Source organism: Rhipicephalus sanguineus, chromosome 1 (assembly GCF_013339695.2).
Source record: "Rhipicephalus sanguineus isolate Rsan-2018 chromosome 1, BIME_Rsan_1.4, whole genome shotgun sequence".
Taxonomy (NCBI): Eukaryota; Metazoa; Arthropoda; class Arachnida; order Ixodida; family Ixodidae; genus Rhipicephalus; species Rhipicephalus sanguineus.
Genome location: NC_051176.1, coordinates 325813566 through 325837278, shown reverse-complemented (window position 1 = coordinate 325837278; position 23713 = coordinate 325813566). Strand labels below are relative to the sequence as shown.

At 51.5% G+C, this 23713-nt stretch overlaps 1 protein-coding gene across 1 annotated transcript in view; it reads right to left on the bottom strand.

Moving 5' to 3' along the window:
* The window catches only part of LOC119383896 (peptide transporter family 1), a 658636-nt gene that overhangs the window by 233750 nt on the left and 401173 nt on the right, over positions 1-23713 (bottom strand). The window contains exons 7-8 of the mRNA XM_037652169.1: positions 23494-23571; positions 23357-23439 (exon numbers count right to left, since the gene is read on the bottom strand). Coding sequence (XP_037508097.1) covers positions 23357-23439; positions 23494-23571 — 161 coding nt within the window. The remainder of the gene's footprint in view (positions 1-23356; positions 23440-23493; positions 23572-23713) is intronic.

The following is a 23713-nucleotide window of genomic DNA, read 5'->3' as shown; positions in this document are numbered from 1 at the left end:
CAACCGCAATTTGCCAGCAGCCACTGCGTAGATCCACGGAAAAAATATAGAGCGTTCCGTATACGGTCTAAGGAGTCATCTATTCGGGGTAAAGCCCCAACCGCATGCACGCGATTTTCGGGCGACGGCGACGAGCGACAGCGACGAGCGACATAATTTGCTGTCGCGGAGGGCCATCCATCGCCGTCGCTTGCCGCGTCGCAGCTTTCTGGAAAACTAGAAAAAATCGCTTGTCGCCCGGAAGTGAGCGTGACAATTTCCGGCAACATGGCAGCATCACCGATCCTCGCTTCGGTTGCAATTTGCTCTTGATGCTTCCAATCGGCGCGTACTTCAATGAATGCAAGTTATAGCCTACCTTCTTTGCAACCCCACCTCACGTGGAGCGGCCGTATTTTGTCGTTAATTTTGATCGACGGCTCGTTTTGATGTTTCGGTGGTAGCTTGCTGCAATGATGGTAGCTTGCTGCAATGACAGTTTAAAGTGCGTCGTGGCGTCGTAGACGTCGTAGATGCGTAGTAGATAGATAGCGTGCGCTTCCGGGCGCCCCCTCGAGGTCACAGCAGATACTACTGTCGCAGTTAAACAAAACATTGCAAAAAAAAGAATATCCCGTAACGCTGCTGTGACTTCCTTATCTCACACAAGTCAATAATAAATTTGACATGCTGCCATTCATCTACTCTGTAATTCTTATTTGCAATTTACCTGCGTGCACGCAATAGTTTTAAATCTAGCAACCATGACACTTTGTCGCGAACATGTGGGGGCTCCCGTCGCGACGCGACATCGCGACGGAGTCCGCTTGTCGCTGTCGCTCGTCGCCGTCGCTCGAAAATCGCGTGCATGCGGTTGGGGCTTAAAGGATAAACGTCCTTCTTCGTGATCTTGTTGAACTTTCGATAATCAACGCAAAAGCGCAGGGTACCAGGGTAATACCACAGGGGAAGCCCAGGGACTAGTCGATGGCTGGATGACGTCGTCCTTGAGCATCTGCTGGACTTCCTAACGTATGGCGTCTTGTTCTTTTTGCGACACCCTGTAGGCACCTTGTCGAACAGGTCTCTCGGTAGGCTCGGTGATGATACGATGCTTGGCAAACGGCGTCTGTTTGACTTTCGAGGTTGCAGCGAAGCAGTCTCGAAATGAATCGAGCATATCCAAAAGACGTAACGGTAGATCCTGGTTTACGTCGAGAGTGTTTGCGAATGTCATGGCGGAATGGTCGCACGACAAAAGGGCAGCTAATGATGAGGGACTCGAGACGTCGGCAATGTCTTCAAGGTATGCGATCGCGGTGCGCCTTGTAAGATGGCGATACTCCTCGCTGAAGTTCGTGACTAGTAGGCGAGCCTGTCTATTTCTGGGTTGAATAACACCTCGGGCAACGCAGATTTGCTGTGCAAGAAGGAGAGACAAATTTCTCTCCGTGATTACAGTGTCGGGGACGTCCTGCTCTCATTCAACGCTGTCAAAGAGGCTGCTACGAGGAGGCAGAGTCACAGATTCGACGGACACGCGTAGGGCTGTCTTCGAGAAGTGGGTGTTGTCAGCTTCAGCTTCAGGATTAAAGGGGTCCTCGACCGACACTAGCAACTCACGTAGAAAAATTATTGCGCCGTATTCACGAAGAAAGTCCAGTCCCAGAATGAGCGGATGGGAGCAAACAGGTAATACGAGGAAGGACGCCGTGAACGTCGATGTACGTATCCGAATACGTGCTCTGCACATTCAAGTCGGCTTCACCAGATGGCCACCTGCCGTGCGCAACGGGGGTCCTTGCCATGGGGTCGTAACTTTCCTCAGTTTAGATGCCAGGGCGCCGCTCATAACTGAATAATCGGCGCCAGTGTCGACGAGGGCAGTGACAGCATGATTATCAACGAATACGGTGATGTCGGCAGAAACAGTCTTGCTACTCTCGGAAAATAACGAAAAATCTGAGCGGTCATCATCGGGTCGTTGCGTCGAGGGAGGCTCTTTGACAGTTCGTTGGGAAGCGACTTCACCCCCAGAAGCCGCGGTTCCTAGTTTCCCCTGTGGGGACTCTGTGACCGGCTTCTGAAAGGAGCGTAGGACGACGAGGGCAAGCTAGGTGACGTGGAGCGGCGAGGCGACGGTGATCGTGATTCGCGGCGTTGAAAAGGGGGATGAATTTGCTGGCCCGTAAGGTACGCTTCGATTTCACGGGGGCGCTCACCGTAGCGTGGGCACCAAGCATCAGGGTGGAAGCCGCGGAGACCGAGTTGGCGGTACGGACATGTACGATACGCGTGGCCCGCCTCGCCACAGTGGTAACATAGCGGACGGTTATCCGACGTGCGCCACACGCTTGCCTTGGTAGCGTTCTGTCTTGAGCCGGACGGCTGATGCGTGGGTGCGCTCGGGAACCCTGACGCAGGGGGCGAAGTCGAAGAGGCGTCCTGGAATAGATGACTAGGCGGGTCCATTGTCCGCAAAGTGGGACCAGAAGCGTGTGGTGCAGGAGATCGTAGGGCCGGCGCATAAGTCAGGACAGGGACCTCAGGTCTTGGTGGTGCGAGTGGTGCGAACGCCTGTCTGATTTTATTTCTGATGACGTCCACGAATGCTGGCGCGGTTGGTTGAGGTCCCACTGCTTGGAGTTGGCGGAGCTCGTCCCACACGACGCTTCTTATGAAGTCTACGAGGGCCTGCCACTCGCTGTCAGACCCGATAGAGCATGCCGTGGCCGTTATGTCGTGGCGTTCGTACTGTGACGACCGCTGCTGGAGAGTACGTTCCAACGTGGTCGCCTCACTGATGAACTCGGCCACGGTCTTTGGTGCATAGCGTACTAGTCCGGCGAAGAGCTGTTCTTTAACCCAACGCATCACATGCCGCACCTTCTTTTCCTCGGATATCGCAGGGCCGGCCCGCCTGAAGAGTCGAAGCATGTCCTCGACAAACATCAAAACTCTCTCGTTTGGTCGCTGGTTCCTAGACGAGATGGCTTGTTCCGCTCTCTCCTTACTTTCGGCGTTGCGGTACGCGTCGCGGAGCTGGAGGCTCAACTCTTGCCACGTCGCAAAGGAACCCTCGTGGTTCTCGTACCATGTTTTGTCAGAGTCTTCTAATGCGAAGTAAACTCTCCGCAGCTTGCGACCTTCATCCCATGCATTGATGCTGGCAACTCGATCAAAGTGGTCGATCCATTCATCAACATCCTCAAAAATGTCTCAGTGGAAAGACCGTGGTGTCTGCGGTGCATGAAAAAGGGGACCATGAGGCGATGCGAAGCCGGAGCACTTGCACGATCACGTTCCGTTGGCGTTCATTGGGCATGCTACCGACCTCGCGTCGTGGAACGCGACGAGGAACGCTACGCGCGTCTTGTCTTCCCTCTAGCCTGGCCGTTAATTCTCACAGGGCGAGCGGGGAACGCGGTTGACAGGCGGGTGAGAGGGGGGTAGCGTAGGAGAGGAGAGAGAAGGGGAGGGGACGCGCATGCGCTCGAGCTCATCGCGGCGTTGCGCATGAGAGAATTTCGGCATGTCTAGCCCGCTTTCAGAGGAAGAGTGGAGAGGGGGAGGGGAGAGGGTGAGTGGAGAGGGTATGTGGAGATGGGGAGGGGAGAGGGTGAGTGGAGAGGAGGTGTGTGGAGAGGGTATGAGCATGCGCAGTAAGGGCGGTCACGCCGCACACCACCACCACCGGATTGAGCTCCGCCTTAAGATACTTCGCATCTAAAACATGCGGGAGCGGAGAAGAATAGGCGTCGTTGGCTTGACTCGCCTGGCTTATAGTCGACGTTGTCATCTTGTCAAGTCTTGACAAGGGACCGAATTCGGGGGGTAGTCCTAGCAGGCGGTGGCTGCTTCTTGCTGTGGTAGCTGTGGCTGTCTCCAAGTTCCTAGGAGTCATGGCTGGAAATTGGGAGCCAAGGTGCATATACCCAGCGCCTCCACCAGTGTCACGGGCGAAATAAGACAGACAGCCAGGTGTTGACGTCTTCCCCAGAACCAGACCAGCAACAACAACGTTCTCTTCTACTTCCACTCGCGTGTACGTGCCACAGCGGATGGCTCATACATGATAGCATGTCGCAATATATATTGCTCGCTGATAGCGCGTTGGCGAGGTTGTGCTCCGTGGCGAAGTTTAACGTGGTGTGCTGCGGCACTAGGGGTCACAGGTTCGAATCCCCAGTTGCGCGCAACAGAAAATATTTCGTTCGAATTATGTTTATTTGCGGCTTTTATGCACACACACACACACACACACACACACACACACACACACACACGCACACACACACACATATATATATATATATATATATATTGTAATGAAGAGCGGCACGGCAGCTGCGGGGCACGGGCTGGCGAGCGAAGAGGAAGCAGAATATAGAACAGCTAGCCCAGGAACGGGTGCTGCCTCTATGTTTCTTCATTACAATGGCGCAGCCGCGCAACGAACCTCTGCGCGACGACCTGCAGTCAGAAACCGTGCTACGAAGTGGACGCACTTTCCAGCGTCCTGCTGCTTCTGCTACCGTGGCCACGGCATCCGACCTGGCCACCGCAGGTACCACATCTAGCGTGCTGTCTGAGGGCGTCATTGCAGCTCCGGTCGGCGACTCAACTGGCTTGCCTTCACAATCCGCTTCACTGCCAAGGGACGCTGTACACGCTTCCTTGGACTGCGCCTCCGGTACCGCAACTGAAGGAACCTCAGTATCGTCGCCAGAAGACAGGCGTAATCTCTCGCCTGCGACCGCCAGCGACCTCTCTGCGGTGATGCAGGCCACCTCCACTTTGTCCAAGCGCTTTGAAGACGCTACCGTCTCATTCACAGCAGCTTGTGCACGCACCGCATTGCCTTCGACATCGTTCGACGAAATTCCCGAATTTAGTGGCGTGGAACAGGACCCCACTACCTGGTTGCAAGCGATCAATTCGTTGGCCCGTCGATACGCTTGGTCTGACGACGTCAAGATATCGCTAGCCGAAGGCAGACTGCGCGGTTCTGCCAAGGCGTGGCATCAGTACGATGGCTATAAGTACCATTCCTGGAGCGAATGGACTACAGCCATCGCCACTGCCTTCAGCCCGCTTCCCTCTGCATACGGCGACCACTTCATGCGCATGCAATCGCGTCGGCAGGCTCCCTGTGAAGACGTCCGTCAATACGTCTACGATAAGCTCAGGCTTCTAGAAAACTGTGGCATTACATGGATCTCTCCAGCTGCCCGCTAGTACGTCGTTGATGGCTTGGTTGATTCGACCCATGCTGCCATCCTATCTTCCCAGGCACCTGAAGTGCCACCCCAGGCGTTCGCTCACAAGGCAGCCAAATTGCAGCAGAATACTCGCCGTCGTCTGAGCTTCGACACATTATAGACCGAACGTTCACCGCCCCTCTCAACACGACGTGGATGCTTTAAGTGCGGCCGAATAGGCCACAACGCAAAGGAGTGCCGTCAACCTTCACAGACCCGAACGCATTACCAGGCCTGTCGAACTCCTCAGATGTCAGTCCACGTCGAGGGAATAGGTGACTTGTCTGCACTGGTTGATACCGGCGCAGAACGGACGGCACTACAACAACGTCATGCTCCAGACACTATCCGGTCGTGGACGCAACAACGATTCTGCGGACTTGGACGAACTGCCATGCCAGTGGGCATGGTCGACATTTTAGTCCGGACGTCAGCGGGGACTAAAGTTCTTCCAGCTGTTCCTGTTTTCGAAGACCTCCCTGCCGACATGATCTTGGGAGCAGATTTCTTGTTGTCTGACGACATCCAGCTCACCATAGATCGCGGCCACGTCGAGCTCCGGCCTGCCACACCTGGGAAAACAGCGACGACACGGCCACCACCGACAGGTGAGCAGTCCACTCCCCTACCCTATCTTCTATACTGGCTCGCCATGAACCAGTGTTTGCTGGGAATACCGCGGAACTCCCGGGCACTAATTTGCTGCTACATCGTATACCAACGGGCGACCATCCGCCAATATGCGTACCACTGCGAAGATACGCTGAACGAGAGCGTACAGTGATCGAAGAACAAGTAGATGAAATGCTCGCCGCGGGCATTGTTAGACCGTCATCAAGCCCGTGGGCAGCACCAGTCGTCCTTGTAAAAAAAGAAAAACGGATCGTTGCGCTTTTGCGTGGATTACAGGCAGCTCAACAAGTGTACAACGCCTGACCCGTACCCTTTACCTCGCATTGATGACGCTGTTGATGCAGTACGTCACTGCAAGTTCTTTTCGTCCCTTGATTTACGCGCAGGGTACTGGCAGATCAACGTTGCGGAGGAAGATAAATGTAAGACTGCCTCCCGTACTCCTTCGGGCTTGTATGAGTTCAACCGCATGCCGTTCGGACTGCGAACGGCTCCTAGCACATTTCAGCGTGCGATGAATTCCGTGCTAGGATCTCTGAAGAATCAAGCCTGTGTGGCTTGATTCTTCTGTGTGGCTGATTCTGTGTGGCCGTCTTGCCTCGACGACATCCTGGTCGTTGGCAAGACAGAGGATGAACATCTTCGCAATTTGGACGAAGTGCTGCACAGACTATATGAAGCAGGATTCCGTTTAAACCGAGAGAAGTGCCAATTTGGACTGCCCAAGATTTCATACCTTGGACATAATATATCTCCTATCGGCATTCTGCCGCTCCCGGAGCGCATCGTTGCGGTGCCGGGGTATCCCGCACCAACCTGCTTGAAACAGGTTCAGTCATTTATGGGTATGGCTGCGTATTTGCGAAGGTTTATTCCTCACTTCGCTTCGATCGCAGCTCCCTTGAGCGGTCTTCTTAAAAAGGACGCACGGTATGAATGGGGCACCTTGCAATAAAACGCTTTTCAAACGATAAAACAAAAGCTCACTTGCTGCCCAATATTAGGTCACTTCAATGATGACTGGACCACCGAAGTTCACACCGATGCCAGCCAAGTTTGTCTAGGCGCAGTGCTGGTGCAGCGCGGTCCAGATGGCAAAGAACATGGTTTTGCTTACGCCAGCCGGAAACTTTCAGACACCGAGCGCCGCTATCACTCTAATGAGCTAGAATGACTTGCAGTGGTAGGGAGTGTCGATGATAAATTCCGATATTATCTTTTCGGGCGCAAATTCACGGTGGTGACCGATAATGCTGCAATAGCATGGATGTTTTCCAAGCAGCAACTAAAGCACAAATTTGCCCGGTGGATAATCACGCTGCAAGAATACGATTTCGATGTGCGCCATCGCGCCGGGGACGGGGATGGGGGCGAAAATGTTTGAGGCCCGTGTACTTAGATTTAGGTGCACGTTAAAGAACCCCAGGTGGTCGAAATTTCCGGAGCCCTCCACTACGGCGTCTCTCATAATCATATGGTGGTTTTGGGACGTTAAACCCCAGATATTATTATTATTATTATTATCGCGCCGGGGGGGCTAAACAACGTCGCCGATGCCCTCTCACGGAACCCCCTTGACTGTGTGCCACAGGCCAGGCAAAACTACATTTTTTTCGCCGAGCTGGACATCTCCAAAGCTCAACAGGAGGACAAAGGCTTGGCACCAATTATTGCATCTATAGCAGACAAAGTAAACGACTCGATTTTTGTGATGCGCAATGCCGCATTGTACCGACGTCACTGGCAAGAGGACCGATCTCAAGAGCGTTACTTGCTGGTCGTCACGAAGTCTTACCGAGTAGAAATATTACGAGCCATTCATGACTCCCCAGCAGGCGGACACACTGGCCAACGTGCCACGCTCCGCAAATTAGAAGAACGCTTCTGGTGGCCGAAGATGCAAAGTAGTGTCCGTTCGTACGTCGCCAGTTGTGAAATCTGTCAGCAGTTTAAGCGACTGCCGGGGCGCCAGCCTGGATTACTAACCCCTATTTCAATACCTGAGACTATTTTCCACACGGTTGGTATCGATTACATAGCACCTCTACCCACCACCACTGCAGGAAACCGCTACATCATTGTAGCACTAGACTTCCCGTCGAAATACGTGGAAGTGGAAGCCGTGCCATCTCTTGCGACCACTTACCTTATCAAGTTCCTGAAGCACCGATGTGAATGGAGGCATGGCTTGCCAAAGAAATTAATATCCGATCGTGCTACAACGTTTCGCAGCCGGGAACTGAAAAAGTACCTTTGCACGGGAGGTGTACAGCACCACTACGCATCCGCGTTTCACCCCCAGGCAAACGGCCTGACAGAGCGAACCAACCAGAGTATCCAGGCACGACTCGCTCCCTATACGAGAGTGGAGAAAAAGGGAGAGGCCGACTGGGACGTCCACCTCCCGCCAGCCGCTTTTGGGGTTAACACGGCACTGCAAGCGTCTACCGGGGAGACGCCGTACGAAATTGCCTACGGAAAACTGCCACAGCTGAAAGCGGTCCTCAGTCTAGATGCTCCCATTATAGTCGCACGCTCCGACGATCGCAAATCGGTCTGTCAGAAGATAGGAACTGTGGCGATCAAGAAAGCCACCCGAGCACAAGAAAATCAAAAGCGCTACTACGACAGCCACCGTAGACCTGCTCCTGCTTACAACATCGGCGACGAGGTGTGGGTGCAAAGGTGCGGCAGCGGTCCGGGCAAGAAGCTACTCGCTAAGTTCGACGGGCCATTCAAAATCACTGAGCGCGTAGGAGAAAATACCTGGCGTGTGGGCACCTCAGATGCCAACTTCACTCTCTATAAGCGAAAAAGAAATAACTTTGCCGTGCACGTGTCGCGCCTGAAAAAAAAAACAGTCAGGCAGCTACAGCTGAAATGAACTGTGGTTTCTTTTCTTTGTCAGGTCCGCAGTGTGGCCGAATGTAATGAAGAGCGGCACGGCAGCTGCGGGGCACGGGCTGGAGAGCGAAGAAGATTGTTTGCGGCGTTTACACACACACACACACACACACACACACACACACACACACACACACACACACACACACACACACACACACACACACACACACACACACACACACACACACACACACACACATATATATATATATATATATATATATGGTTGGAGAAATGAAGGAGCACACTTACGAAAATTGCATATTTTTACTCCTTTACGTTTCGGCCGTGGCACGGCCTTCGTCGGAATGAACCGACGAAGGCCGTAAGTGTGCTCCTTCATTTCTTCAACTACATGTGCACCGGACCTTCAGAACTACTTTCTTTTGAATTATATATATATATATATATATATATATATATATATATATATATATATATATATATATATATATATATATATATATATATATATATATATATATATAGGAGCATGACGGCGACGGCAAACACCCGCTTAGAGTGTCTATAAAATTGGTATCTCAATAAAAAATTCGGCATACACCACGCCTTGTGGGAATCGGTTTCATGCGAAGCAGTCAGCGAGTAGTTCTATGCTGCATTTTTTTTTGCTTTGAGTCAAGCGTTACGAGGTGGATCGATGGGTTTTTGTAAGCGTACTAGCTGTGTGCAAATCGTGGGCTTACCAGGCACGTCGGCAACACTGGCGTTTAAAGGGTAACTTATGGCCTGACGTAACGTCAGCACTCACGTTAGAGCACATACGTCAGTATTATCCAAACGAAGTGTACTTTATGGCGCGATGATGTGAATATCATACGTAACTTTCGTTAGCGTATTCATCCGGGGTTGAGCGACGCTTGAATATAGCTTGCTGAATCATAGGAATACAAATGCAGTGTTTATTAGACTGCTATAAAAGCAGAGCCAGCACTGGAACCACAGACGTTAACATGACATGACGCCTGTATCGGAGAAGTACATTTGTAATGTTTATTGCTTTGTTAATTAGATGGCCAGCGCCACAACTAAAATTGACGTTGCACCGGCATTAGCTTGCATAGGGTCTGTTTCCAAAGCAGTTTCCAGACCTGGCGTCGCTCTATGGTAGAATACCTGACTGCCACGCAGAATGCTTGGGTTCGACTCCTGCTGGATTCCTGACTTTTATTATTTGCATTCGTGGGGTCAACGCTGCAGGTGTCGGTCTTTACCAATGTCTGTTGTCCCCGTTCTTTAGTAGATATAAACTGTCAATCAGGTGTGGCGTATACCCGTATACCACGGCCTCAGGTGTGGCGTATACCCGTATACCACGGCCTCTGGTAAACGGGTATGCGCCACACGTGTCTGGAAGAAAGGGCTTGACGATGTGCGCGACAGGATTTTCACGTTATTCATGTCATGACCAGACAGCCATATTTGTCAAGTCCTTTTACCCTGGCATGCTAATTTGGTCTAGAGGAAGTTAAGGAGGCGATCACGAGAGCACCCAGATGTAGGTGGCTAGACAGACAGACAGACAGACAGACAGACAGACAGACAGACAGACAGACAGACAGACAGACAGACAGACAGACAGACAGATATATAGATAGATAGATAGATAGATAGATAGATAGATAGATAGATAGATAGATAGATAGATAGATAGATAGATAGATAGATAGATAGATAGATAGATAGATAGATAAAAACGCTCAATGTGCCAAATGTTCGTGAAGAAATGCGTCCCATTTGAAATGAAATTCCTGAAGAATTTCTCTCGCGTAGAGCCCACCTGCGCCGTATTCAAATGCGGAGCTACCATACCTGCGGATGCGTAGATAAGCTTTATGTCCACTTCCTTTTGCGCCGCAATGCGGTGTTTAAGTTCGTAGTCGGCGTTTGTGTTATCTTGTTCTCTTCTCTTGTGCCCATGTTTGGACTCCTTGTCTTATTTTATGATGAATCCTTACCAACCAGCTCAGCTTCCTATCGGTCCAACCTTTTTAACACGCAAGTGTTTTATGCGGGGTCCACCAAAACTTCAGTGACATCATTTCCGGCGTGGAAGTGACGTCGGCAAAATATACACGAGCAGATAACAAAGAAAATCCAAAAGAAAAAGTTACGTAGATTTCGATGACCTGCGAATCGAACCCACGACCTCCCCTCCGGCGACGCAAGGTGCCCGCCGCTATACCCCCCGCGCCACCGACACACATGCACGAGGCGTTACAAGTGCAGCTTCATATATCTCTTACACATCTCTCTCCCAGTGATCTTCGTTGGCGGGGTGGTGTCGCCGTCCAGAAGCGGCGAAGTGAAGCCTTGCATCATGACACAAATGAGAACCGAAAGGGAGCGCTTTGGTAGTTTCAGTGCAACGGAGGCTTTCAATGCATTATTGTAGGTCACTCCACGGTCGGTGCAATGTGCCGCACGCAATGACTGGGTTTGGTGACCACACAGTACGTGCTTTGTCTCGTCGACAGAGTAGTGCAGCTTCCACATGCAGCAACGCCGTTTCTCCGCCGCCTACTGCTTCGAGTGTGATAGCACCGACAAATAAAACTGCTGCAGTAAGAGGCACACAAAGGCAATGAGGCCGATGGGCGAATGTGCGCACTGAGTGATTTGGTGCAACATGATTTGGTGAGTGATTTGGTGCAATTTCGTGCTGCGTTCACGGCTCAAGCTACGAGCTTTGCCTCTCACATTCCTGAAGCGCGGTGTGGTATATGCATGACAACAGGCGTAGGTTAGCCTATTACTGGTGAGCGCACGCCTTGTCTCGTCAGATGACGACGCTTTGAATCAGTGCATATCGAGTACCAGTGTTCACTACGTGCTTGTTGACGCCACCTTTGCGCGGGATTCGCCCTATGCTGTGTCGGTGTGTATGTTAAAGGGGTAGTGCCACCAAATGTTTGGCTTGTGCGTTCTTTGTTGGAAACATTTCTTATTGCTCTAGAAAACATGATACACGCCGCAAGATTCATGTATTCACGCTAAATATTTTGATATCGCCTTACTTATATTGTCACGTGGTCGTGACGTCGACGAAGACAGCAATCGGCGTTTGCAGGATGAAACTGTTTATTTGGCCGAACTTGTGGCCGGAAAATCAGAACTAGAACTACAGCAATACACGCTGTACAATGATAGCGGCGAACAGGGCGTCGTCCGTCGATCAACTGACAAGCGGTCACGCGCGTCGGCTTTTATACAGGCGCTATCGAACTTTCCAGCAATATCGCTGGTGGCGGCGTAATCTCTTGACAAAGCTGGAACATTCGCGTGCGGGGCGCAATCTTAACAAACCGATCTACTACAATCGCGACGCTTCTTGAACACTACTTCGCGGACAGCGTCGAGCGTTGATAACCGTCTCTGCCGGTCAAACCCGAATACATCAAAACAAGACAAGAAGTGGGCGTGGCAATGCCCCTCTCTGACAAAGCACCGTCCCGATGCTTGTGAAAGAACATAGAAGAGAAAAAAAAACAACTGTATACACAAATAAATTACAATAACAAAGGAAAAGAAAATAGAGTCCCCAGGCTCGCTAACGCGCGAAAAACGGCTTAAGGCGCACGACATGGACGACTTCAGGTCGCGCACGGCGCCGCTGGGAGTTCGTAATGCCGTCTGGGACAACCTCATAGTCGAGTGTGCCCAGGCGTCGAAGTATCCTGTACGGTCCGAAGTATCGTCGAAGAAGCTTCTCACTAAGTCCTCGTCGGCGTATTGGCGTCCATACCCATACACGGTCATCTGGTTGGTATTCCATGTGGCGTCGTCGAAGGTTGTAGCGGCGGCTGTCAATCGTCTGCTGGTTCTTGATCCGTAGGCGGGCGAGCTGTCGTGCTTCTTCGGCGCGCTGTAGGTAGGTGGTCACGTCGATGTTTTCCTCGTCGGTCACGTTTGGTAGCATGGCGTCGAGCGTCGTTGCCGGGCTCCGTCCGTAGACCAACTTGTATGGCGTCATCTGCGTCGTTTCCTGTACGGCCGTGTTGTACGCGAAGGTCACGTACGGAAGGATGGCGTCCCACGTCTTGTGTTCGACGTCGACGTACATGGCCAGCATGTCGGCGATGGTCTTATTTAGACGCTCGGTGAGGCCGTTGGTCTGTGGTTGGTACGCGGTGGTGCGGCGGTGGCTTGTGTGGCTGTATTCCAAGATCGCCTGAGTCAGGTCAGCCGTGAACGCCGTACCTCTGTCGGTGATGAGAACCTCTGGGGCGCCGTGTCGAAGGACGATGTTCTCAACGAAGAACTTGGCTACCTCAGCGGCACTGCCTTTGGGCAGGGCTTTTGTTTCGGCGTAGCGGGTGAGGTAGTCGGTAGCCACGACGATCCATTTATTTCCGCAAGTCGACGTTGGGAACGGCCCCAGGAGGTCCATCCCGATCTGCTGGAATGGTCACCGAGGAGGCTCGATCGGCTGAAGGAAGTCTGCTGGTCTTGTGGGCGGTGTCTTCCGTCGCTGACAGTCTCGGCACGTCCTTACGTAGCGAGTGACGTCGGCGGCAAGGCGCGGCCAGTAGTACTTTTCTTGTAGTCGTGCGAGCGTTCGGGAAAGTCCGAGGTGTCCAGCCGTTGGGTCGTCGTGCAGGGCATGCAACATTTCTGGTCGCAGTCCCAAAGGTACAACGATAAGGTAGCTGGCTCGGGCCGGAGTGAAGTTCTTCTTTACGAGGACGTTGTTTTTCAAGGAAAATGATGCCAATCCTCGCCTGAATACTTTTGGGACAACGACGGTCCTGCCCTCCAGGTATTCCACTAGATCCTTCAGTTCCGGGTCGGCTCGCTGTCGTTCGGCGAAGTCTTCGGTACTTATGGCTCCCAAGAAGCTGTCATCATCCTGGTCGTCGTTGGGCGTTGGTGGGTCGACGGGGGCACGAGACAAGCAGTCGGCGTCGGAGTGTTTCCTTCCGGACTTGTAGACGACAGTAATGTCAAATTCTTGAAGTCTTAGGCTCCACCGTGCGAGGCGACCTGAAGGGTCCTTCAAGTTAGCTAGCCAACACAAGGCGTGATGGTCGCTCACAACTTTGAAGGGCCTGCCGTAGAGGTAGGGGCGAAACTTTGACGTAGCCCAGATGATGGCGAGGCACTCCTTTTCTGTTGTGGAACAGTTGACCTCTGCTTTAGACAGCGACCGGCTAGCATCACTGATAACCCTTTCCAGTCCGCCCGTCCGCTGCACAAGGACGGCACCGAGTCCCATGCTGCTTGCATCGGTGTGAATCTCCGTATCGGCGTATTCGTCGAAATGCGCAAGTATCGGAGGTATCTGCAGGCGTCGTTTCAGTTCATGAAATGCTTCGACTTGCGCTGTTTGCCACCTGAATTCGACGTCGGTCTTCAGTGAGCTGCGTTAGTGGCTCGGCGATCCGTGAAAAGTCTTTGACAAAGCGTCTGTAATAGGCCCACAAGCCGAGAAATCGGCGCACGGCCTTCTTGTCGGTGGGTGGCGGGAAAGCGGCGATGGCAGCTGTTTTCTGCGGGTCTGGGAGCACTCCAGTCTTGCTGATCACGTGACCCAAAAACAAGAGCTCCTCGTACGCGAAGCGGCACTTTTCTGGCTTCAGGGTGAGCCCGGAGTTCTTGATTGCTTGAAGTACGGATTGAAGTCGCTGGAGGTGTTCGTCGAAGTTCGAGGAATACACAACGACGTCGTCCAAGTAAACAAGGCAAGTCTGCCACTTCAAGCCAGCTAACACAGTATCCATGACTCGTTGGAAAGTCGCAGGCGCCGAGCAAAGACCGAAAGGCATGACCTTGAACTCGAACAGGCCGTCCGGTGTTATAAAGGCGGTCTTTTCTCGGTCTCTCTCGTCGACTTCAATTTGCCAGTAGCCGGTCTTGAGGTCCATCGACGAAAAGTAATTCGCGTTGTGGAGTCGATCCAGGGTGTCGTCTATCCGTGGGAGAGGGTACACGTCCTTCTTTGTGGTTTTGTTCAGGCGACGATAATCGAAGCAGAAACGTAGGGTCCCATCCTTCTTCTTCCCTAACACCACGGGAGACGCCCACGGGCTGTTGGACGGCTGGATGATGTCGTCGCGTAGCATTTCATCGACTTGTTTCTTAACGGCCTCCCGTTCCCGCGTCGAAACCCGGTAGGGACTCTGACGGAGTGGTCGAGCATTTTCTTCTGTTAGGATGCGGTGCTTAGCAAGGGGCGTTTGTCGGACCCGCGATGACGACGAGAAACAGTCCCTGTATTCCTGCAGAAGGCGTCGGAGCTGTTGCTGTTGGCGAGCGGGAAGACTTGGGTTTACGTCGAAGGGTGGCTCAGGGATCGTCGTCGTAGCTTCGTCAGAATCTGAAAAGGCAAATGCATCGCTGACGGCCAAGATTTCTTCGATGTATGCAATCGTCGTGCCCCTGCTCAGGTGTCTGTATTCCTGGCTGAAGTTCGTTAGCATCACGCTTCCTTTTCCTTCATGCAACCGAGCAATGCCCCTTGCGACGCAAATGTCACGGTCTAGCAGCAAACGCTGATCGCTCTCGATGACACCTTCGATGTCTTCAGCTTTTTCGGTGCCGACGGAAATAATGACGCTGGAACGCGGCGGAATGGTCACCTGCTCTTCTATCACATTCAATGCATGGTTCCCTGGCGTCGCGCGGGGCGGGAGCGCTTTATCTGAGGTTAGTGTTATCGACTCGGACCTCAGGTCGATGACGGCGCCGTGTTCACTTAGGAAGTCCATTCCAAGTATTGCATCCCTGGAGCAGTTTTGTAGGATTACAAAGCTCGCAGGATAAGTCCGGTTATTGATGGTGACTCTCGCCGTGCAGACACCAATCGGCGTTATCAGATGGCCTCCAGCGGTGCGGATTTCGGGGCCTTCCCAAGCGGTCTTAACTTTCTTCAACTTCGTGGCGAAGGGCACACTGATGACGCAATAGTCGGCTCCAGTATCGACGAGAGCGGTGACGTTGTGGCCGTCGATGAGAACGTCGAGGTCGCTAGTTCGTCGTCTTGCGTTGCGGTTGGGTCTCGGCGTCGGGTCACAGCTGCGTCGGTTTGTTCCGCTGCTTCCATGTTGCGTCGTCGGGTCTTCTTTGGTCCGCAAGATCTCGTCGTCAGGGGTCTGTCTGGTTCGCGTCGTGTTCTGAAGGTTTCGTCGCGACGTCGTCGTCGTCGGCGGAGGATCTTCGGTAGTTCGTCGTACAGCAACCGCACCTCCATCGGTTGCTGCCCTTAGTTTTCCGAATACGGGCTAGGCGGCCGGCCCCGGTTTGGGCCAGTGTACGGCCGGCGGTGCGGTGACATGTAGCGGCCGGGCGACGGCGAGCGTGAAGGAGGTCGTTCTTGCCACTGCGTTCCGGTTAGGTAGTCGTCGATGTCGCGAGGCCGTTCGCCTGGCTGCGGTCGCGGCGCGTTGATGGCGAATCCTCGTAGTCCCATCTGTCGGTACTGGCAGCGGCGGTACGTGTGGCCGGCCTCCCCGCAATGGTAGCAGAGCGGGCGGTTGTCAGGGGCGCGCCAGACATCGGTCTTCCTGGGGGTGTAGCGCTGGCCGACAGGTGGGCGGTAGGGCGTCGGTGGCGGCGGCGGCGTATGGCCGACAGGTGGACGGTAGGGCATCGGTGGCGGCGGCGGCGTCTGGCGACGGTACTGCGGCGGTGTATCGTCTTGGCGTGGGCGTGGAGGAGGAGCATGACGGCGGGCTGCAGCAGCGTAGCTCATAGCTTGCGGCTGCGGCTCTACTAGCTGAGGCGCACCGAGTGATTGCTGGATCTCCTGGCGCACGAGGTCGGCGATGGAATCTACTTGAGGTTGCGACGAAGGTAGAAGTTTTCGCAGCTCCTCTTGCACGACTGCTCGGATCGTCTCACGCAGGTCGGCGGATCCCAGCGCTTGAACGTCGGCGTAGCTTGTGGTCGAGAGGCTGCGGTTGTATTGCCGTGTTCGCATCTCAAGCGTTTTTTCGATTGTTGTTGCTTCGGAGACAAATTCTTGGACGGTATTCGGCGGATTCCTCATAAGGCCAGCGAAGAGCTGTTCCTTTACTCCTCGCATGAGGAAACGAACCTTCTTTTCTTCAGGCATGTTCGGGTCAGCGTGGCGGAACAGCCGGGTCATTTCTTCCGCGAAGAGTGCCACGTTTTCGTTTGGCAGCTGCACGCGGGTTTCGAGCAGAGCCTCGGCCCTCTCCTTCCGGACAACGCTGGTGAATGTTGCCAGGAACCTGCTGCGAAAAACGTCCCATGTTGTCAGGGTTCGCTCTTGGTTCTCGAACCATGTTCTAGCTGCGTCCTCCAAGGCGAAGAAGACATGCTGTAGCTTGTCTTCACTGGTCCAGGAATTGAAAAGGGCGACTCGGTCGTAGGCTTCCAGCCAGCTTTCCGGGTCTTCGAACGACGATCCGCGGAAGGCGGGCGGCTCCTTGGGCTGGCGAAAAAGGATTGGCGCAGGCTGCACGTGGTCGGTCATCGTCGCTGTGGTCGATGTTGAGATCTGCGGCTGCCTGGGTTTTTCGGGAAGGAGCCCGTGCTCTGGCTGCAGTCCCTTCTGCCTGCGGCTTGTTCGACGATCCGGGATTTCCTTGCCGTCGTCCTCGTCGCGGCTTGGGCTTGGGTCAGCGCTCCGCGGTGGCGTCCGGATCATGAAGCAGCACCTCCACCAGATGTCACGTGGTCGTGACGTCGACGAAGACAGCAGTCGGCGTTTGCAGGATGAAACTGTTTATTTGGCCGAACTTGTGGCCGGAAAATCAGAACTAGAACTACAGCAATACACGCTGTACAATGATAGCGGCGAACAGGGCGTCGTCCGTCGATCAACTGACAAGCGGTCACGCGCGTCGGCTTTTATACAGGCGCTACCGAACTTTCCAGCAATATCGCTGGTGGCGGCGTAATCTCTAGACAAAGCTGGAACATTTGCGTGCGGGGCGCAATCTTAACAAACCGATCTACTACAATCGCGACGCTTCTAGAACACTACTTCGCGGACAGCGTCGAGCGTTGATAACCGTCTCTGCCGGTCAAACCCGAATACATCAAAACAAGACAAGAAGTGGGCGTGGCAATATGAACAATTTGCGGTTTCGGTTTCTGGGCACCGAGTTAACAGTGACGTCACTGTGCAAGAAGCTTGAACACGTGGGCCCAGATAGCTGTGACGCACGCAGTGCTGCATCGTCTGCACTCGCACACACGCGAGCAACCGTCCGGATGCCTTCAAAACTCGCTGAAATTCTCTAATAGAGAATATTAGCGTGCACGGAATTTGGATATCTTATGCGGAATACCGGATGATGGTATCGACTTCTTGTGACGCTTCGTGCAACCCCAATTATAGGAGCGTTTCTTTGTTCTCGCTGAGTGACTATGGCGACAAAAATGTTTAACAAGGGAACGCATTCCGAACAACGTCGCAGCCGAGAATCTGCACGAGCCGAGAAGTAGAATACATTAGATTTCGGCAAGAACAATTCTGTGCTTGCCTAATTTATCATTTATCTTAACACCGCCAGGTGGCCCGACCTATCCGGTCTCGCTAGAGTCACTGGAAAAATTTCAGAGTATCGCATCTCTTTTCCGCGCGCCGCCGCCGACGCGATTGGCTTACTCGCATCACGTGACCTCTCGCCGCCATATCCCTTCCAAGCGCTTTGGGTGCAGGTGCGTTCAATGCAGAGCATGGCCGGACATTTAGCAGTACCACGGTCCCCAGAAGTACTTCGTCGCTTTTTTAAACGCGTCATGCTGACAGGGGCGTAAACAGACATTTTTCGGGGGGGGGGGGGCGCTACTCTGGGAATCTCGTTTTGCCGTGTGGGAAAAATTAATGTCAAAGAGCGCCGTTCTACGTGGCTGCATAGTTGCCCTGAACGAATTCGCCCCCCTCGAATAACACTCCTTCCTGCAGTGAACTACACTAACTTTGCTGGAAAAGATCTTACGCGACAGGATACTTCACCTTTTCGGTTCGCTATGGTCAGCGATATTGAAAACTACATACCTTTCTATTTGATCGGCTGTTTACATCTCGATCTGTTGAACAGATTACGCATGCTATCCGAGTTATAAGCGTGTCACGCACGAGAGCGAAATCGAAGATTTATTAAAATAATAACTGTTTACTGGTATACCTTGAAGGCAATTGTGGCATGATCTTTGGCATTGCACAAAACAGACGCGTGGAACACTGTTGATAAACTTGGTATAAGGCAATGTTATCAAGCGTATTTTTACATTTGTTGCAAAGAAATTCTGCTAATGCTGCATTGCACCGAGCGTACCCTTAAAATACTGTATAGATGGGGAGAAATGGTCACAGCAAAAAAAAAAAAAAAAAAGCAGATCCCACGCATTGAGGGAGTCGATTTTATGCGAGCCCTAGGTCTATATACATTCTGTGTTGCAGTAGCATGCGCTTTAAAAATTCCGGGATGTGCTATTTCTGATCAAAAGAACATACGTGCCGAGGAAGTTTTAATAAGAGTTCATTATGAAAAAGAAAGTTCATCAGTGCAGAAACCGAACCCCAGCTGTTTACGCGCTGGCAACGCCAAAAAAAGAACTGCTTGTCAGAACACAGCAAAATATTTGCAAATTCATTGCAACGTTGGGAATATTAAGGAGACAAGAAAGAGGAAATGAAACAATTAAGTAGTGATGTCAATAATTTTTGATGGCCTATTTTCTACGTATCGTAAGATAAGATGCACCTTACCTACCGCACGCCGATTCGCCCGTGCGTTCGGCTGCTGGCGTTCCGAATCAAGACGTCGCGCACAACTTCACACACAACTTCTATTACACATGTCAACCAGTTGAACAGCAAGCACGGTGCGCAAGTAAGGTATGCGTCAGCGATCAGTCCAAGGACGCAATGCTGAATGTTCTCGATGTTCGATAACGTTCTCGAGTGCAGTGAACCTGAACACCGACTGCAAAGCTAGCGCAAACAGTCAAGATTCACCAAATGTTGAAGTAAATGGCATCTCGCACAATGTCACTGCGCTAATGCAACTATGTTTCAGCTCCGGACCTAGCGAGCACGCCCGGGCGCGACACGAAACGAGACCGATGAAGCCATGAAGAGAGTTCGCGAGCACATGGCAACATTCGCCGTACGTTTCATTAGTTACACCGCTAACCGCGCAGTCGATCCATACCTGTCGATGACTCGAAATCACTTCTAATATCCTCTTGAAGAAACACACACACACATAACGCCGTTCTGCCGAGCGTAACATGGCACTGAGGCTAAAAGATCGGTCACTTCTCAACACACGCTAGCAACGCGCCGGACGGTCTGGAAGGGACATGGCCGCCGCCACCCAATGTTGCCCGCGTGCAGCCTACCTTTGCGGTACTCTGATTTTCCAGTGACTCTAGGTCTCGCATTTACGGCTACGGTAACCCGGTACGTTAAAGCAAACTAAAATTCTGTAAAGTCGCCTATGGAAGTTCACGTGAAGATGCGAAGCACTTTACAAAATGCGAGCAAGTTCGGCTGCTTCGGCAATACGCGGAGAAAAAATGAGCGTAGATTCGCAGCCGATGCTCTCTTGCCTTGCCTGGTGCAGCGGAGCTGTGAGCCACCGCTCATTGCACGGCACTCTAATATGGCCTGACGTCACTAAAACTAGCGTTAGACTTCCAACAAAGTGACCTCGGGGTCTGTCACGCTATCGATGGGTCTCGATCGCGAGAATGATCATTTATGCACACTTTGGAAGCGAATTAAAATCTATTCTAAACGTTTGCTGCGTCCCACACTTCGTGCTTAGTGTCCTTGCATTTAGAGGAAGCCTACAGCAGGCTTTTTATAGCCTCTAAATTTGGTGTCACCAGCCCTTTAACTACATCAGTTACCACAAGGGTTAAGTCAGTATCGTGGACGTTAGAAGAAGAAGAAGAACAACTTTTATTGAGGGAATTGGGTCTAGAAGCTAGATGGTTGGGGCGCCATGTGCAAAGCTCCACTGGCTTGTGCCGCCAGCCGGACGTGGTCGAGGAGCGCTAAATGCACCTTCTGGACCGAGCTAGCCCGGAGTGCCTGCCATTGCTCCAAAGAGTTTTCTATTCTGTACTTATGCTGTACGCAATTGAGGTTATTTGGCGCTTTACTGCAACCCCATGACTGCGGTAGAGGGTTGGTAGCGAGTCGCAACACAATCGCGCCCATACAAGGTTGGAAAAATTTTGTGTAATCGCAACAAATTTGAATAGACGCCCGTTTGAATTCTACGGAGGTCCACAGCGACTTCCCCTTTAAGATATTTATTTGTCGGGGGCGACGTATTTCTGCATCGCTGATGAGCAAGAAGCTCTCGCGGAGCCATCCGAGCAGGGTCACTGTTTTCCTCCTCGCGAAGGCCATCGTGTAGGTGATGGACGTTAGTCGTCGGGATGAAGATGTGCCGCTAGGCATCAGCGTGGGTGCATCCACATAAACTGGTACTCAAACCTGCCAAACCCCAATAGACATTGTGCAAGCTCTCATACTTCAGTGCACAATAAATCATCAACTACTCCTGTGTAGACAAGGTTCACTTTGCTGTTATACCGATTTGTATAACGTAGGGATCAACCATTTTTTTACCAGAAGTATGAGTTTGAATTACAGCTAATCAGTAGCTCCAGTAGATCGTGAATTTCATTTCCAACCATTTCACTACGTTGACCTATTAAGAGGGCTGGGCTTTTTGAGAATAATAAATAATTATATTTGGCTATTGAACATGCCGACTTTCTCTGTAGAGTGTATTCATACATAAATACTAGAGGCGTGCGAATATGAAATATTCAGCTTCGAAGAGAATAAGAATTAATAATAGAAAATCGAATGTTTTTCGAATACGACTACAACATTCAGGCAGAAGAATGGATAGCTGTTTGGTATGTTCAAGAAGCAGTAACACTGTTGCGCGTGTCCACATGCCTCGACGCAACGAAAACAGCCGCTTACTAGACAAACCAGTACTGATATGTTAATCTTGTCGTAATAGTCTAAGCCTCTAAGCATGTTTTCTCATTTGCGAGGAGCAATGACAACAGTTTGACACGATGTTCAGTGCAGGTGCTGGGATAGCCCTAAAGAGTGCTGGGTATCCTTATTTTTAGACATTTCTTCTTAATTTGAAATGGCTACCCATTTGTTTAGGTACTTTTGTTGAGTATAATTTCGGCAATAACATGCTCGGACTCATAATCAATGCCATGATCTGGCCGAGTACTGGCACGACATCTGCAAAAGCGCACTCGGGCGGGGGGGAGGGGTAAATTTGTAGCTGCAACTATTTCGTATCATTTTTGTGCAACAAATTTTGTGAAATTTAGCAGATTTAAATGCTTATTATGAAGGTTTGTGCTCTTGCAATATTTGCAATAGTAAAAGTGCCTTGCGAATCGAACCAAATATCGCACTATTCGAATCGAGTATTCTATTAGACATCATGTAGCGCGAAAAAGACATGACGGAGACACAGAACCACAAACAGGCGCTACTAACAACTTTAATGATGTCTATTAGCAAGCACCAACTAGCCCAAAAACAAGTCCTTCTGCGAGTATTCTATCTTCCGAAGACTCGCACACCTCACATAAATACTCAAGAAAATGGACCGCTGCCCCTGCACGCAATTGGTAGTGTACAGTGCTAGAAAAAACAGAGGTTCTGACTTCGTATCCTCGCAGAGGCGCACTGCTCCATGTCAAAACCCCAGGCACTTTCCCTATTTTATGCGACTTCCTGTAACATCAGTGAAAGATTTAGAAACCTTTAGTGATTCTTGAATGCCTTCATAAGAAGTCCTACATATACAAAAAATTGGCCGCGCATCTGCGTGCTCCGCTGCAAATGCCGTGTAAAGACGATAGAGGAGGCGCTGCGTCTACGCTGCGTGAGATATGGACGCCATCTGGCAATACATCAGAAAACATGAGCTTGTGCAGAGGGTTTCGTTCCACCGTGGCAGAGGGCGTTCGTCGGCGCGCATAGCATGGAATTTTCAGCGCAGCCGCAGCTTAAGAAACTGGGGTCTTTAGAATTATGTATCTATGTATTTTCTAACAAAGGAACACACCACCTAATACTTACATGGTGATGTTGCGCCTCAGATATGCGTAATATTTACTTTTTGATTGACAGCGTTCACAAGTATGAACAGCCGTACCAGTTAAAGATGGGTGGGCGGTAAGCAAGTGGTTCAACTTTGGCCGGGTGGCTGAATCGGGTGACAGACAGACAGACAGACAGACAGACAGACAGACAGACAGACAGACAGACAGACAGACAGACAGACAGACAGACAGACAGACAGACAGACCAAATTTTCTGCGTTTAAGTTACCCAAGAAAGACTATCGTCTTTAAAAACGTTCTCTATGCTTGCCTTGGCTTTGTGATCCGTTGACTTCGTATGGATATAGTTTCATATGTACTAAATCGTTGGGATCATATATATGGCTGATATATAACGGCTATATGTAAGGCCAATACTGCATGGTTTTACGGCACACGCCTGCGTATAGGTCGGGCATTTTCGCATTGCGCCTTTCGGCAGTTTTACGCGAAGGAATGCGAGAATGGCTCACCCATATACACTGCAGCACACGCACGACGACGTTTCCAGCCGGGGGCACCATGCGATAGAGGGGCCTTCCGACCATGAAGAGGACTGCAGAAGCGCACGAGAGTCAGTGCAAAATCAGCGCTCCACGATGACACTTACCAAGTGCCAGTACCATCAGCGCCGCAGGCACACCGAAGGCTAGCGGGAAGCAAAACATCTGTCCCAGGCAACGTTGCACTGCGTAGAATGGCATGTCGGAGGTGCTTAAGTAACACCAAAAATGTGGTACATAAATAGGTGCAAAATTAGCATGCAATGCAATCGACCCGCTCAACCAAGTGCGGAAGATACGTTGATGCAGGTTTAACTGCGACAGAAC